Source organism: Mastigoproctus giganteus, chromosome 1 (assembly GCF_048544385.1).
Source record: "Mastigoproctus giganteus isolate SK-2022 chromosome 1, ASM4854438v1, whole genome shotgun sequence".
Lineage (NCBI taxonomy): Eukaryota > Metazoa > Arthropoda > Arachnida > Uropygi > Thelyphonidae > Mastigoproctus > Mastigoproctus giganteus.
Genome location: NC_143575.1, coordinates 126136500 through 126153209, shown reverse-complemented (window position 1 = coordinate 126153209; position 16710 = coordinate 126136500). Strand labels below are relative to the sequence as shown.

At 37.3% G+C, this 16710-nt stretch overlaps 1 protein-coding gene across 1 annotated transcript in view; it reads right to left on the bottom strand.

Moving 5' to 3' along the window:
* The window catches only part of Uggt (UDP-glucose-glycoprotein glucosyltransferase), an 820111-nt gene that overhangs the window by 549311 nt on the left and 254090 nt on the right, over positions 1-16710 (bottom strand). Inside the window, exon 16 of the mRNA XM_090386735.1 lies at positions 3553-3681. Within this exon, the coding sequence (XP_090242861.1) occupies positions 3553-3681 (129 nt within the window). The remainder of the gene's footprint in view (positions 1-3552; positions 3682-16710) is intronic.

The following is a 16710-nucleotide window of genomic DNA, read 5'->3' as shown; positions in this document are numbered from 1 at the left end:
TTTTGTTGTTGTTGAGTTTAACGACACATAGACTGCTAGGGCCATATCGTGTCTTTCTAATGGTGAATATGAAATATTAGTTTTATTGTAATAACTATATTTTATGATATATTCCTATAAGATTTAGGAAAGTAAATAGTTCTTTTTCATTAGAATCATCTCCCAGAACCTGCAATAAATTTATTGATGACTGTGTATTAGCTATTGATTTAAAGGTAAGTGGATATTTTAAAGTGGGGACAGTCCACTAACAAATGGCGAACGGTCAGTTGTACTTGACACGATGTACATTGGGGAGTGCTGTCATTAGTTAATAGATACAGGTGAGTATGTCTAATCCTTAGCCTTCCTAAAATTATTTCATCTCGCCTGTTTTTTCGGAAGCTGGAGACAAAAAGCTTTGGTTCCAGTTTTATTTGGTAGAGTTTGTTTCCTGGATAACCTTTCCAGATTAATAACCAGCTATTAAAACATGCTTTACGGATAATGTGTTTGTAATCTGTATATGGAACTTGAAAAGTCTGTGAAATAGTGGTTTCTGGTTGTTTGGCTGCATGATCTGCTCTTTCATTGCCGGCTATTCCAGAATGTCCTGGGATCCAGCAGAATGTCACAGTTTGGTTCAATTCCTTACAGGCAAGTAACTTAGAATGAATCTGTTTTATTACAGGGTGAGAGGAGTTGGTATTTGTATTTATGGGAGAGACAGCACTGAGTGAGTCAGTGTATATTAAAGCAGACGGAATTATATGTTCAATTATGTGATCCAGAGTTTACAGCATAGAGCTCAGCAGCGAAGATACTGCATTCTACTGACTTTGTTTTGTTTGTTTGTTTTAGGGTTTTATGGCGCATTAGCATCTAAGGCGCATTCTGCTGGCAATGAGACAAGTACTGAATGACGGGAAGATTGCAGCAGCACCTACTTGGATCTCAGTTTTTGATCCATCTGAACAGATTTCACATGCATTTGAATTAGAAAGAGTGTAAGTTGCATGTAACTGTGCAATATTGGAAGGAGACAGGGTGTTCTTTCCCCACTGTTGAAAGTAGTCATCATATATTGCACATCTGTCCAGGGTGAATCTGGTGGTGTCTTATCCTGAAATATATTGCTGATTTCTATATTCCATGATTGAGCCAGTTCCTTAAATCTAAGTGGAGCAGGTCAGTTTTTGTTAGGTTTACTGATGTAAAATGACTTGCATTCAGTATTGTAGAGACATCTCCAACAAGGATGAGACGGCAAACTACGGATTTTTGTGGCATACATCAGAAGTAATGTTTTTCTGTGAAGATGTAAGGGAGGTTCATGAGCTTCGAAGTAAAGACTCTGAACCGAGGAGGTTCTAAATGCCCCTAGAGCGACTCTCAAAGCACTGTGCTGGATGGTGTTTAATCATTCTAAAGTACTTTTCCTCGCAGAATCATATACTGGAGACCTGATGAGAGCTCTATAAAGATGGATGAGGGTATAACGATCAGCACTCCATGACATGGATGATACACATCGGAGGATGTTTAATTTCTTCAAGCAGATGGTTCGAAGATAGGCCACATGTGCTTCAAAGTTCAGTTTCCTGTCTAGTATCACGCCAAGGAAACGGACAGTGTGAGCAAGAGGAACTGGCATGTTATTTATCTTTAGCTCTGGATCAGGATGAAGTGACTGAAGTTTGCAGAAATGAGTGGTAGTGGTTTTCTCTTCAGTGAGTTGATATCCATTGCGTAAGGTCCAGGATTGAACGCTCGTTAAAGCAATTTGTAGCTGTCATTTGATAGTATTCATGCTTTGCGATTGGCAGGATATGATGAGATCGTTTTTGGAAGTTCTTCTAAAATATTGTTGACCTTAATCGCATATAGGGTTGGACTCAATATGGAACCCTGTGGGACACCCTCTTCTTGAATGTGAGATGTTGACAGAATGTTTTTATATCGGACCTGAAATGTATGCAATTTTAAAAAGTTCTGAATTATTAAAGAGAGATGGCCTCTCAGCCCCAACTGATGCATATCTTTAATAACACCATGATGCCCATGTGGTGTCAAATGCTTTAGGAATATTCAGGGTTGACCATCAGTAGATGTCTCCTGACGAAGGCATTACGAATGTTGGATTAATTATTACAAGTACATCTAGGGTGGACCTGTTTTTACGGAAACCATATTGGTGATCAGAAAGGAGATTTTCGGAGTCTAGAATCCAGGTGAGCCTCTTATGTACCATCCTTTCAAAGATTTTGCCCAAACAGCTTGTCAATGATATTGGTCTGTAATTCTGAACTAGAGAAGGATCTTTGCCTGGTTTTGGAATAGCACAAATATAGGAATTACGCCATGACAGAGGACATGTATTTTCCGAGAAGATCCAGTTATAAAAGAGTAATAGTATGTAGAGATCGGCTTCACACAGATGCTTCAGCATACTGTAGTGAATGCCGTCTGGTCCTGCTGCGCTGTTCAGAGATTTTCTCAAAGATTCTCTCAGCTCAGACAGAGTAAACAGCTGGTTATATGGAAGTGAAAGTCTAGTTGAGAAATTAAATTTATGACGTTCTGCATCAGTTTTAGTGCGTTGAAAGGAGGTCACATAAGAGGAAGAAGCAGAAATGTTATAAAAAGATTCCGCTAAAGCATTTGCAATGTCAGTAGGAGAGGATAAGTCCTGGCCATTGCACTGTATTATCGGAGATTGCAGTGGTAGAAATTTCCCATTCAGAGCTTGAATTTTTTTCCAAATGATTCAAGTGTCAGTATTTTTGTTAATAGTTGAGGCGAATTTAATCCAGGAGTTACGTTTTGCCATCTTCCTAATTTGTCTTGCTTTGGCTCTGAGTTTTTTGTACACAATTAGGTTGGTGGTAGTTGGAAATTCGCGAAACTGGTTCCAGACACGGTTTTTTTCTCGTTTCGCTTTGGAGCATTCTTCATTCCACCACTGATTTCGGTGTACATGCTTGAGCTGATCAGATTTTGGAATGGAAATTTCTGCTGCAGATAATATATGGCTTGTAATGTGATCAGTTATGACATCAATATGTTTTTGTTGTACATATAGTTTGTCAAGTAGGACACAAGTCGAATAGTTTTTCCAGTCTGCTTTATGAAATTTCCAAGAAGTACAGTCTTTAGGACATGACGCTGTGTGTTCGAATTGAACTGATGATAGGAAAATGGTCACTGTGGAATGAATCACTTAGCACTACCCATTCCATGTGAATTGGAATGGAAAATGTGAATTGGAATATCATCAGTATGGCTGAAACAAGAAGAAGAATAGAATCACTTATAAGTTTATCAAGTGGAAATATGTTGTACACCAATGGAAACAGTGAAAGGAGTGAAGGTGGAGTTGGGTTTCAACCTTTTGTTTATTTCCAAGTGATATTTTTAGGGTACATGTCATAAAATTACACAAACAATTTAAATTCAAGTCTCTCTCAAAGTAATATTAACCAAAACTGACCTTAAAAAAACTATTTTTTAAAATAATTTCTAAAAATACAGAAATAAAAAAAATGTTTACAAATATAACAACAATATTATTACCTTTCGACCAGTATCGTAATCAGATTCTGCTCCAAAAATTAAATCCAAATCTTCGTTTGGATTTTTAGATTTGAAAAGTTTAATGACATCTTGAGCTGTGAAATGATCTTCATCCGTGGTTGCATAAAACTAATAAAAAAAATGAGGTATTTTAGCAAGGAACTAGTACAGAAGGGTTATTGTTTAAAAGTAATACAACACAAAATTAGCACTAAAAAGATAGCTAACTAGCACTAAGGATGGGAGTCAAACTGAGTTTGTCTCCCATCAAACGAAGTAAGAAATTTGTGTCTTTTTCACAACGTGGCTGAGTTAGTCAGTCTCAGGAGAAGATAGCATGGCTCTTCCTCTCCAAGAAACTCGGATTTTTCATCCAGCAGACAGCAAAATGACAACAGAACAAACACAATTTACAGACATATGGTGCAACGTGGCCTAGGTTGCTGATGAGCTTAAAACCCTACAACCAACAAATAATCAGAGAGATTTACATAAATAAAATAACTACATATGAAATAAGTAAGTGTGGTTTTAACAAAGAAATAAAAATAAAATAAAAATGTTACAAGTTCACTGAAAGTGGAGATAATAAGTCTGCAAAAGTTAAGTTTGGTGGGATGAGCCAGTCTAAAATACTTTTTCTGTATACCTTGTCATGAATTTAAACACCATAGTGAAGATAAAAGCAGGTGGCTAGCTTGACAGAGCTGCTGATGAATGAAGGATCAAATCTATATATTCTGGAAAGTTTAGACTGAAGGATGGATTGGCTCTTGGGTGGAATTCAACTCTGAGAAAGTCTCAGAAGTTAAGGAAGTCACTTTGGCTAGTAATCAGAGTTACGAAACACTGAATCACTTTGTACTGCCAGTGAAGTAACAGGCACTATTTCAATTTGTTGGTACAGCTGATGTTGAGATGACACAACTGAATGTCCAAGCTTAGGAGGTAGTTATCTGATGAAATACAGTCAAAGCTCTAGTGACCCTCTTTTTTAATATCCCAACATGTTATAAGATCTTACATGGTTGGTGGCGGCAAATTTCTGATTAATCTAATGCTATTTTACATTAAGCATAACGAAAGTGAATATAAATTTATGACCATAAATTCTACCTCTTAATCTGAATTATCACTTTTTTATTACAATATTCACGTTTAAAAATGACAGAATGCTTCAAATATATCAAAGTAATTGACGATCTTGCAGCCTGATCATGAGAAATCATTTGTTAAGATTTCCTTCACTGTTTTCTCGCAGTGCAATAATGAAATGAACATCAGCTTGAAGTTAATTTCATTAGTTAGAATGTATGTTTATTGATATGATTCCAAGAAACTGGATAGCTTTGCCAATTGCATATAAAATTAGAATTTTGAAAGCTATAGATAATGGTGTGCATTCTAAGACTGACATCGTCAAACAGTTCGGCATTCCTAAGAGTACTCTGTTAACTATTCTGAAAGATCAGAAAAAGATGAAAAGTTTGGAGAAATCTGCTGCACCGGGTAGGATTCAAGCATGAAAGGCAAAGTATCTGGGTCTTGAAAAGGTACTTTTGGAATGGCTAATGACGATGTGTGCAAAAAAACAATCTCATATATGGCAATCTTTTAAAAGCTAAGGTTGAATCATTTGGACATTGAATAATTTAAAAATTCAGATGGATGGATGGTTCAAGAAATTTAAGACTTGACATGCCATATCTTAAAAAAAAAAGTGTGTGGCAATAGTGCAGCCCTGAATGTTGACGCTACAAAGGAATGGAAGAAAAACTGTTTACAAAATGTTTTGCTGACATACAACCACAATGACATTTTCAATGCTGATAAAACAGCACTCTTTTCTAAATTGCCACCAGATAAAACACTTACATTTAAAGGCGAGAAATGCAGTGGTGGAAAAAAGGCCAAACAAAGGATTACCGTTCTCCTAGCAAACATGTCTGGCACAGACATGTTTGCTGCATGTTTCCTCTTTTTAATCACTGGGAAATCAGAGAAGCATTGATGTTTTAAAGGTGTGAAGACATTACTGACTATGTATCAAGCACACCAAAAGACAAATGATGACAAAAATCAACAAAGAATGGCTCAGAGACTTAGATCGTAGGATGGGTAAGAGGAATAGAAAAATTTTGCTGTTTGTGGATAACTGCAACCCTTGTTGTCAAATAAGGTGTAATCCAGTGTTTTTAAGAAAAACTACTGAAGAATGCTATTAAACAAAATTCTGCTGTCTTGACAGCAAAATTCAATGCAAAATTGACATTCTGCAGGCAATGTATATGTGTTCCAGCATTGTATGAGTTGATGAAAAAGTGATTGCCAACTGTTTCAACATGCTGGTTTTACCACCTTGAATGATGCAATGTGTGAAGTTTTGCATGCTTCTTCCTCTATTAATTGCAAAGAACAGTCCGATAAAAAAGAAATATTTGAGCATGTGCATCATTACTTAAACTTACAGGAAAATTTAAGCTTCAAGGATTATGTAGAAGTGCATGTGGATATTGAATGTTTCAGGATATGCACGAATGAAGAGGAACTCATTGCGGATGTAATGGAATCTTCTGAAATTTGTAGTGACAATGAAGAGGAAGCTGTTGTTGTTATTTGGTTTTTAGGAGCATTAGCAACTAAAGCCATATTGCTCTGGGGATATGCGGTGGTTCTTCCCTGACCTTTCTGCATCCTCCGTATTTGGTGGTCACGGGCTCGAACCCCAGTCTAATCAAGAAGCATGTGCTACGCACTGCTGCTCCTGCCCACCTGGCTACGGAGGTGCCCAAGAAGAGGAAGCTACTATGGTTGAACAAGAATCAGTGAAAGATGCTCATCAAGGATTAGAACTTGAAAGTTGATTTTTTTTCAGGGGGAGCCTAACTGCAAAAGTGAAATAACGACTATCGTGCATAATTCTCTTTTAAAACATGATCTACCATTGAAATAGCATATTTTGACAGATTATTTTAAAATATCAAACAATTCTCTTGTTAGGTCTTGATAGGTATGTAGCCTGTGTAGTGAAATTTACAGTTTAATTGTAACCTTACTGCAACTCTACAATCAATGCAAAATTTACAATTATAATTTTCTTGCTTAATACTGTAGTACATATTATAAATATGATTATACTATATTGAATTAGTAAAATTACATTAAATGTTCAAGCTTTTACTTGTTTTGTTGCTGATTTTATGAAAGATCAATATATATAATGATCATTTTGCTCATTCCTCTGGGGTCTCGTTATATAGAGCTTAGAACGTATTTGCCCAACACAATGGACAGAAGAGCAGATTTCAAGATGAAAGACTAGATTAGCAATGTATAGAGGAAAGAGGCAGGACACAGATAGAAAAATATTTCTTTAGTGTTTGGATCATTAATGAGAGCAAGGCCACACTTCATAAACCAAAACTGGTGAACGTTATGTCGGCAGTTGTCTTTTAATGCAATGAACGTTGGCATGCACGCTCTAACATCAGTGGTGTCAAACCTTTTCCCGTAAAGTAAAAAGCAAAGTGCAGCCATTATCAACCCAATGCAGGATGGAAGCCTCCTCAACAATTCATGCAGAGGGAAATGGACCATAATCTGCCACGCTGGTCCAGTGCGGGTTGGCAGATTGACCGTATCCAGCAGTCAGGGGCTCGAACCCCGGTCTACTCAAAGAGCGTGTGCTACTGCACTTCCACTCCTGCCCACTCGGCTACGGAGGCCATCCTTTTCCTGTATGGGGACCATATTCAAAATTAGATTTGTTTCGTGGGCTGCACAGAGTGATTCGAGAAAAAAATTGTCACATTTTCTATATTTTGTTACTCGTAAAAGGAAGTTTCTCTTTTCATGTTACCATTTTTTCGTTTCAAGCGAAACATAAAAAAATGCAAATTCCCAGCACCTTTATGTGCAACAAATCTATGTCAGTGATTTATTTTTTAGATTTTATTAAAATTATAAAAATATTACTTACTTTTGTTTGTTTTTTAAATCAATTTTGTTTTTAAAAAAATACTTTACTTTTAAATGCTCATTTTAGAAAATTTACAACCTGAAAAGGATCACTGCTTTTCAATATTAAGGTGAATAAATAAATATAACAATAAACCTAAAATTGAAATATTCGAAAATTTTATTAAGTACAACACAAAATAACATTTACTGGACAAAACTTAACATTTAACGAGATGATTGAGACTGGATATTTTTAAATAATTGTTCAAAATTTGGTTGCAAATTTGTGATGCCAATCTCAATACATAATGAATATTGTCCTGATGGTATTTCTCGATGAAGCTTCAGGTCCTGATGGTATTTCTCCACTTGTTCTCAAAACCTGCGCTCCTGAACTTACTCCTGTTCTATGCCACCTTTATTCACTTTCTTTTTCCGAAGGTGTTTTTCTTTCTGCTTGGAAATTTGCTCATATCCAGCCAGTTTCTAAAAAGGCTGACAAATCCCTAATCGTCAATTCTTGAACTATCTAGAAACCCTCCGTCTGATCAACGATCATCATTATGGATTCCATCAGTGTCAATCCACAGTGGTGATATTCTGGCCTATTTACCCATTTATGGAAAAATTCAATGGAAAAGTTCAGTGAAACACAAGCAGTTGCTCTTCTTCACATGTATTTCCTGAAAATTACAGTCTACAGAAGTTCAAGTCTAATGTCAACAAATATCTTCTTTCGTCTTCTCAACCTCCAACCCAAGCATGGTACTATAAGTTCTAATACCTCTTGTGTTTGGGGTTGTCATAAAAAAAAAAAAAAAAAAAAAATCTCATCTGTTATTCTGTTTCTTTTTATTTTTGCATCTATATACTTATTTTTGAATCATATTTTGGCTTGAAGGTCAATAATTTCAACTTGCAATCTGGGATTGTAGTTTTCAGCCATTCAGCCATAGAAGTGAATGGATTCTCAAAAAAACTTTTTCATGGGATTTTATCCATCAGACAATCAACTTTCAAACTTGTCAAAAAGTAATTGTAATAACAAAAGGCAACGATTCTTTGGAAATGTGTTTCTCCTTTAGCTCAGTACAACATTCAAAGTGAACTAAATTGTCTTGCTCAACCAGAATTTAAATAACAGCAACTTATTCTGAAATGATTTGATGTCACCAAACAAATCAGACCACTTTCCTTTCCCTAGTTTTAAATTAAGAGCATTTAAATGACTAGAATTGTATGTATGAATTGCAAGATCAAGGTCACTCCATATTTGATAGTTGTTTTATTGGTTTCCTTTTTTCTGTGTTGAAATATTTGGTGATGTTTCAACAGCCACATTAAGGCCTTGTGATCTTGTAAAATTTACAGTTGAAACAACCACATTCATAATGTGTTGGAAATCCAATACCTTCCCATAAAGAGCTTCTTGATGCACAAAGCAGTGAATTCCAATCAGAGTTTCAGCTCTGATATCTATCATTTTCTTGGTTATTCTACCCATAAGCCCAATGTTTTTATTAATCATATTTTTTTTTTTATCGCCAGTTGACTCCTACCAGGTTTTTAATATTTAATGCTAACTTTTCGATAGATTGGCAAAGAGTTTCACCTGTAGTTGTTCCGTGCATACTCTGTAGATCAGCTAAATCTTCAACTGGTACAAAATTATCATTAATTCCACATATGAAGATGAGGAGTTTGCTGTGTCATTTACATCAGTATTGTAATCCAGTGCCACACTTAAATATTTCATTTGTTTTATGTTTTCCAAAAGTTATTCGAACAAATTCTTTCTAATATCTTCTACTCTTCGCATAATTATTTGTCGAGACAAACTAATGTCTTGTATCATTGTTCGTTTTTCTGGGCAAATTTTTTCCACAACTTTTAACAAACAACGCTTAACAAATTCACCATCATTACCATGAAAAGGTTTACTTTCAAACTTTTAAACGGTTTACTTTCAAAAGCAATCAAATGTGCAACTTGATAACTGGCACGTTCAGCAGATAAATTTCTTGACCAATACGTTTTCAGTATGTTTTGTTGTTTTCTTAATTTGTTTTGTAACTTTGAACACTTTTCTTTTCGCAGCACTCCTTTAAATTGATCATACGATTTATGATTTGAATCAGTGTTATATTCTTTAAAAACTCACACAGTTTACTGACACACTAAACACTGCTTTTCGTGGTAACCAATGAAGATTGAATCAAAAACATGACACTCCAAATCGATTTTCCCCTTTTGGAACATTTTTAAGAATGATTTTTTGTTATTATTCAATACAAATTAATAATTAATTCAATGCAATGAACAAGCTATATCAAAATACATAACTGCATTTAGTGTACATATGACTTCACTGAACCATGTTTAATGTTCGAGCTGGAAGCTTGCATGCCTGTACACGCAGCGGAGATCGATGCTGTTTTAATTCACTTTATACTTGGGCCTTATAAAAATTATTCACGGGACAGACCCAGCCCGCGGGCCGTAGGTTGGACACCACTGCTCTACATTGTCAACAGCAACTGTCTGATTCTGCCCGGTAACCATTTTTGTTGTTTGTTGTTATTTGGTTTTTTAGGAGCATTAGCAACTAAGGCCATATTGCTCCGGGAATATGCGGTGGTCATTCCCTGACCTTTCCGCATCCTCCGTATTTGGTGGTGACGGACTCGAACCCCCGGTCTAATCAAGAAGCGTGTGCTACGCACTGCTGCTTTTTCCCACCTGGAAGAAGCAGCAGTGCGTAGTACCATGTAACGTTCACTAATGTAGGGATAGGATTGTAAATAGTTTAATATTTTGTAAATATTTGTATAGTTTTGTATTGTATAATGTTATTATTTGTATAATAATAACATACTAACATTATAATGCAATGATCAAAATCTAATCTAAATAATGACCTATGTAACTGCACATTTGTAGTGATGTAATTGCACTACCCTCTTCTCCCACTGACTCGAATAAGTGACACAATTGCCCCACACTCTTTTTCCATTGGCTCAAATAAATATCGCTAGGAGGAAAACTTTTTTAATGTATAGAAAGATAATAATGATACCAGAGAGAACCTTCTACAGGAAAACTGGACAGGAGGAGAAGGAAGGCAACAGCCCCTTATTGGAAAATGAAAAAGACCGGTGGGTAATTCTGTAGTCACATATGAAGTTCTCTGAGCAATGCAGACAGACTGTAGGGTATATTCCATCAACTCCAGGAGCCTTACTGGCCTGTAGGCTCGAAAGTTTTTTCATTAAATAATCTTGCGAAATTTCAATACCATTAATTACATATTTTTCAACTTCGCTCCCCCAATTTCCCATTGCTACAAAAGGTTTTTCATTTGTAAATATCGATGCAAAATAACTGTTTAGTTCATCTGCAGCGGCAGCTGGTGTATTTAATGATCTTAAGATTACCCTATAATCTTAAGGGAGGCGGCAAGCGAGTGCATTGAACCATTGAGGCTAATTATGCGAGCATCACTAGACTCTGGGGAGATTCCCTTGGATTGGAAAAGTGCAAATGTATCTCCCATACATAAGGGTGCCTCTAAAAGTGAAGTTGGAAATTATCGACCTGTCAGTCTGACTTCAGTAGTAGGGAAAATCATGGAGGCAATGATCAAGGGTGGAATTCAGGATCATTTGGATCGAATTGAAATTCTCAAGGATACTCAGCATGGTTTTGTAAAGGGAAAATCATGTTTTACAAATCTGGTTCGCTATTTCAAAAGGGTCACTCACGAGCTGGATTTAGGGAATAATTTCGACATTGTTTATTTAGATTTCAGCAAAGCTTTTGACTCAGTCCCACATGAGCGGTTGCTTTATAAGCTGGAACAGGTTGGAATCAGTAGGAAAATCCTTAGATGGATAGATGGATGGCTTCAGGGCAGGAGGCAGAGGGTTGTGATAAATGGCTATTCCTCAGATTGGGTTGATGTAAGAAGTGGGGTTCCCCAAGGATCAGTATTAGGACCACTGTTGTTTTTAATTTTCATAAACGACATTGATGACGGGATAGAGGGCGTGATGTCTAAATTTGCAGATGATGTTAAAATTGGTAGAGTAGTTAATGATCACTGTCAAGCTGAGCTTCTTCAGAGAGACCTAGATAGACTTCAGGAATGGTCAGAAAAATGGCAGCTGTGCTTTAATCCAACAAAGTGTAAGGTATTACACCTGGGAAACAGTAATCCCAAAAAAACTTATTCACTTGGTGGAGTTCAACTAAATCCAGTACTGGAGGTAAGGGACTTGGGTGTTATGATACGGTCAGACATGAAATTCTCTGAGCATTGTAAACAGGTTGCAAGGAAGGCCCATGGTGTCCTATCGATGATCTATCGAACTTTTGCAAGTAGAGATAGGGACGTGATAATCCCATTATATAAGGCTTATGTTAGACCACACTTGGAATACTGTGTTCGAGTATGGAGACCGCACCTAAAGAAAGACATCGAGCTTCTTGAAAGGGTGCAAAGAAGGATAACTCGCCTGTTGAGATCGGTAAAAGGGCGTCCTTATGAAGAAAGACTTCGAATATGTGGGTTGCAGAGTTTGGAAACTAGACACCTTACAGGAGATTTGACTGAGGTGTTTAAGGCTCTGAGAGGCATCAGTAAAATGAATGAGGACAAAATTTTCAAGATTATAAATGATGCTAGAACTAGGGGACATAAATTCAAGTTACGGGGGGAAATGTTTAGATTGGACTGCAGGAAGTTTTATTTTAGCCAGCGAGTTATAAATTACTGGAATAAGTTGCCTTCATGGGTGGTAGAGGCCGACAGTTTGGGGAAATTCAAAGGTCATCTGGATAGTACTTTCGGGTAAGGGAAGCGCATAGGTTTAATTTCCTTTTTATTTATTTTATTATTTTTTTTTTATTTATTAATTATTATTATTTAGTTATTTATTTTATTTATTTATTTATTTTTTTGTTTTTTTATCATTGTTTTGTTCGGATTTTTATTTTTTTATTTTTTTTGTGGCTGGCGCAGCATAAGCCATAGGCTTTCTTGCACCATGCAGCTAATACTAATACTATCCCCTTTCCCTTACGTAAAGGTCCGATCTGGTTTGTCCTGCTCTTCTTGGTATTTATATATGTGAAGAATTCCTTATCCCCCCCCCCGCTCTGTTTGCTAGTGATTTCGCATAAACTGATTTTGCCTGTCGAACCTTTTCTGTGGCTCTATTACAGATCCATCTTGTAGCTGTTATAGGCTTCAGTACTTTTTATTGCTCTGTAACCTTTCCATGCCACCTTTGTCTGCTCAAGTAACGTGGCAACTTCACTATTCATCCAACTTGGAACCCTCCGCGTGGAGTATTTTTTTAATGGTAAATACGCATTCAAGGCATCTTGAATCGTTCCCAAAAATGGTTTGTCTAGTTCTTACTTGAATATGTTTAAGCTGTTAACTTGCACAACAACAACAGATGGAATTTGATCCAGGTGTCAACCACCCACTGGCTAAAGTCAACCATCTGTACATCTATTCTGCTCTAAATTGAGAAAAAAATTACAACCATCTGTATACATGTACTCTAAATTGAGAAGAACAGTTGCAGAATAGATGTACAGATGGTTGACTTTAGCCAGTGGATGGTTAACACCTGGATCAAATTCCATCTGTTGTTGTGCAAGTTGACAGCCTAAACATATTCAAGTAAGAACTAGAAAAACCATTTTTGGAACGATTAGGTGAAATGGGAGATGTCATTATTTATTTATTTTTTGCTGATGCTCTATAAGCTTAAGAGTAAGATTATACAGATTGTACAGTAAGAGATCTACAGATTTACTTAACAAGTACATGTCAATGCTGGGAAAAAAGTTGAGGGTTACGGTTAAATTTGAAAGTGTCTGCAATTCTGCCCAGACACGATAGGAGGGAGTATATGATGAGATCCTTGTCAATCAATTCAGCCTTGAAGAAATTGTGCAAGGCTCATGGGGTAGAATTTTTTTCAGCATGGTCTCTGCTTGCTAACAGGAGAGACTGCTTCTACAGGAATGGGATACACTTAAATAGAAAGGGTGCAAGAATATTTGCTGATGATATTGAGGCAGTGTTAGGTGGGTTGGAAAACTGCAAGATTGGGGGGTTTCACAGACTAAAAGATAAACAATATCCACAGGCAAAGGCAAAAGTGATTCTTGCACTGCTTCTTTTGTAATGACCAGCAGCCTATAGAGAAAGTTGCTGGGGGACTCCAAGAGCTGCTGGGAGTCAACATGGAACAAATAAATAAATGGACTGCGTTGGGGTAACTAGGAGTAAGAACAAGTGAATGTACATTAATGGTAGAAGTATAATACGTAAAATTGATGAATTAAGTGCTGAGCATGACGTCAAAAGCAGATATAGTTGGGATATCAGGGACATGGCGTCACACAGATATAAGCAGTGCAGAATTAGAATTTGGGGAGTACAATGTGTACAAAAAGGATAGACAGGAGAGGAAGGGAGGGAGGAGGGGTTATGCTGTTAGTTAAGAAACACAAAATCTAAGGAAGTGCATCCAGTTGACAAGGGTGGACAGTGCAAAGTTCAGTCTGTTTGATGTGACATAAACAATGGGAAAGGTAAAATGAGTGTAGGACTATGTTATAGGCCTAATGTCTCTGATGAGTACAATGAACAGTTGTGCAGAGAAATAGAATGGGCCAGTAAATCAAAATGTCTTGTAATGGGGGATTTTAACTTTCCGGACATTGACTGGAACTTGTGGGTTGGTCACTTGCACACTAGCAAGACTTTTGTGGATTTATTGGAGGATTGCAACATGTTCGAGGGGCAACCAGAGGGAGTAATACCCTTATCTGATTATCAGCAGTGATTCTTCATGCATTAAGATTTACATAAAGATGTAACTACCATCATGTGTAAAGAGAAGGGTTTTTGTAAAGGCGACTACAGTCGTCTCAGACAATTTTTAAATTCTATACAGTGGGATCAACTGATGATGATGTTACCAACAGTAAATTCTAAATGGGAAGCCTTCAGGGACTAGGATCTAGGAGGCTACAAGGCTTTTCATATAACTAAGAAATACTGTTCAAGGTTCATGCCTAAATGGATGTCGGATGAATTAATGAGGCTCAGGGCAGAGAAGAAAAATGCATGAGATGCATATAAATTATCAGGCGACACAGAAGCCTATGGCAGATATAAGCTAGTCTGTAATCAAGTCACAAAGGAGGTTAGGCAGGCGAAGGCAGATTACAAGAAATCTTTGGCAAAGGACACAAAGAAAAACAGCAAAGAGTTCTTTACTTATGTAAACTCACAGCCGTAAGCAGTTAATCACTCCCAGTACACCTTCAGGATCATGGGGCAGCAATGAGGTGGAGGAGATTATGAGATTGACCAGGATATAATCAAGAGCCGGCTGTCGAGAGACTGACCATAAACCATAAAGGTAGGGGGGGGGGAATTGACTGACCTCATTGAACAAGAGAAGGCAATTAAGAACCTTTGTGATTACTTCCAGGAAAACCTAGCACCAATGGCACACAACATCCAATCTTAACAAGGAGACCCCACTCGCATAGACAGAAGAAACAAAGAGAATGATGGGCGAATAAGACACGCCATGAGAACACTTATATGGCACTCCAGAAAGCCACGATCCTGAGCAACTTTAGGATAGTAAGAGAGTACAAGCCTCCATCAAGACTACAGAAATAAGATGGCTTCTGATGCTTGGCTCAAAAAAGGAATGCGCTTTCTGAGACCAAAGGATTCATTTTCACCCTCCAAGATAGTATTCAACACTAAGAACTACAGGAAATACATTGCCAAAGACCTTGGAGTAACAGATGACACGTCACCAATGCCAGGTGTCCCCAGAAACAATCCAGCACATAACCTCGGGATGCAGGGTGATCACCCAGACGGATTACAATCACAGACTCGACAAGGAAGCCAGGATAATACATCTAAAGATAGTGCAAAAATACCAGCTGATCAAAGTTTATCTTATTACAAGTACGAACCTCAGGAAGTACTGAAGACCTGTACTCACAGACTATACTGAGACTGTGCCATAACACACAAGATGATTCCAAACAACAGACCAGACATAACCTTCAATGACAAGAAGGAAATGGCTATTTACCTGATTGACATAGTGACCATTTTGCCAACACCTGCAACCTTTAGAAAACATAGGAGAAAAAGATCAGGAAGTACTCAGACCTAAGACAGGAAATCAAAGAAATGTGTTTGATTCACCGTGTCAACCACAGGCATGGTGCAGAAGAACCACCATAAGAACCCAGCAGAAATAGGCCTCCCAGAGAACATTTACATGGCACTCTAGAAAGCCATGATCCTGAACAATGGTAGGATAGTAAGAGAGTTCCTTGATCAACAATAATAATAGTAACTGGACATGACCAACCACCCCATGCACTTGGTACCAGTACCCATTACAGGGAAGAAAAAACCCATAAGAGGAGAAAGTGTTTTTTTTTTAAATAATAATCTCTAAAACCTCTTCTTTTCAGGTAATCAGTTTTTTTTTTTTTTTTATGAGAACCCCAAACACGAGAGGTATTATAACTTATAGTACTTAGTACCGTGCTTGGGTTGGAGGTTGAGAAGACGAAAGAAGATATTTGTTGATATTGGACTTGAACTTCTGTAGATTGTAATTTTCAGGAAATACGTATGAAGGAAGGTTGTTCCAGAAAACGGCAGTTGAATGAATAAATGAGGAAGATGAAAAGTTGGTTCTGTGGGTTTGAAGTTGGACAGTAAATGGATGTTGGCTGGTGGCGGCAAGTGTTCGGCCTGTTTTGAAAGAGAGAGAGCGGGAATTATAGAAGCCAATTCAGAAGAACAGTGCCCATGGAAGTATCTGTAGAAGAGGCATGCAGCAGAAACAGTGCGTTTATGAGAAAGCGAGTGGAGAGACTCTGTTAGAGATGAATCATTAATTAACCTAACTGCCCTCTTCTGAATGGAATCAAGAAGCCTGAGAGAGGTTGTGGGGACACCACCCCAGATGTGGGAACAATATTCCATGGTAGGGTGGATTTGCGATTTATACAGAGTGAGCAGCTGTTTGGGAGAAAAGTAACGCCAAGAGCGAAAGAGAAAACCAAGTTTTTTAGATGCAGAGGAAGCAATATTTGTAATGTGCTTGTGCCAAGAGAGATTAGAAG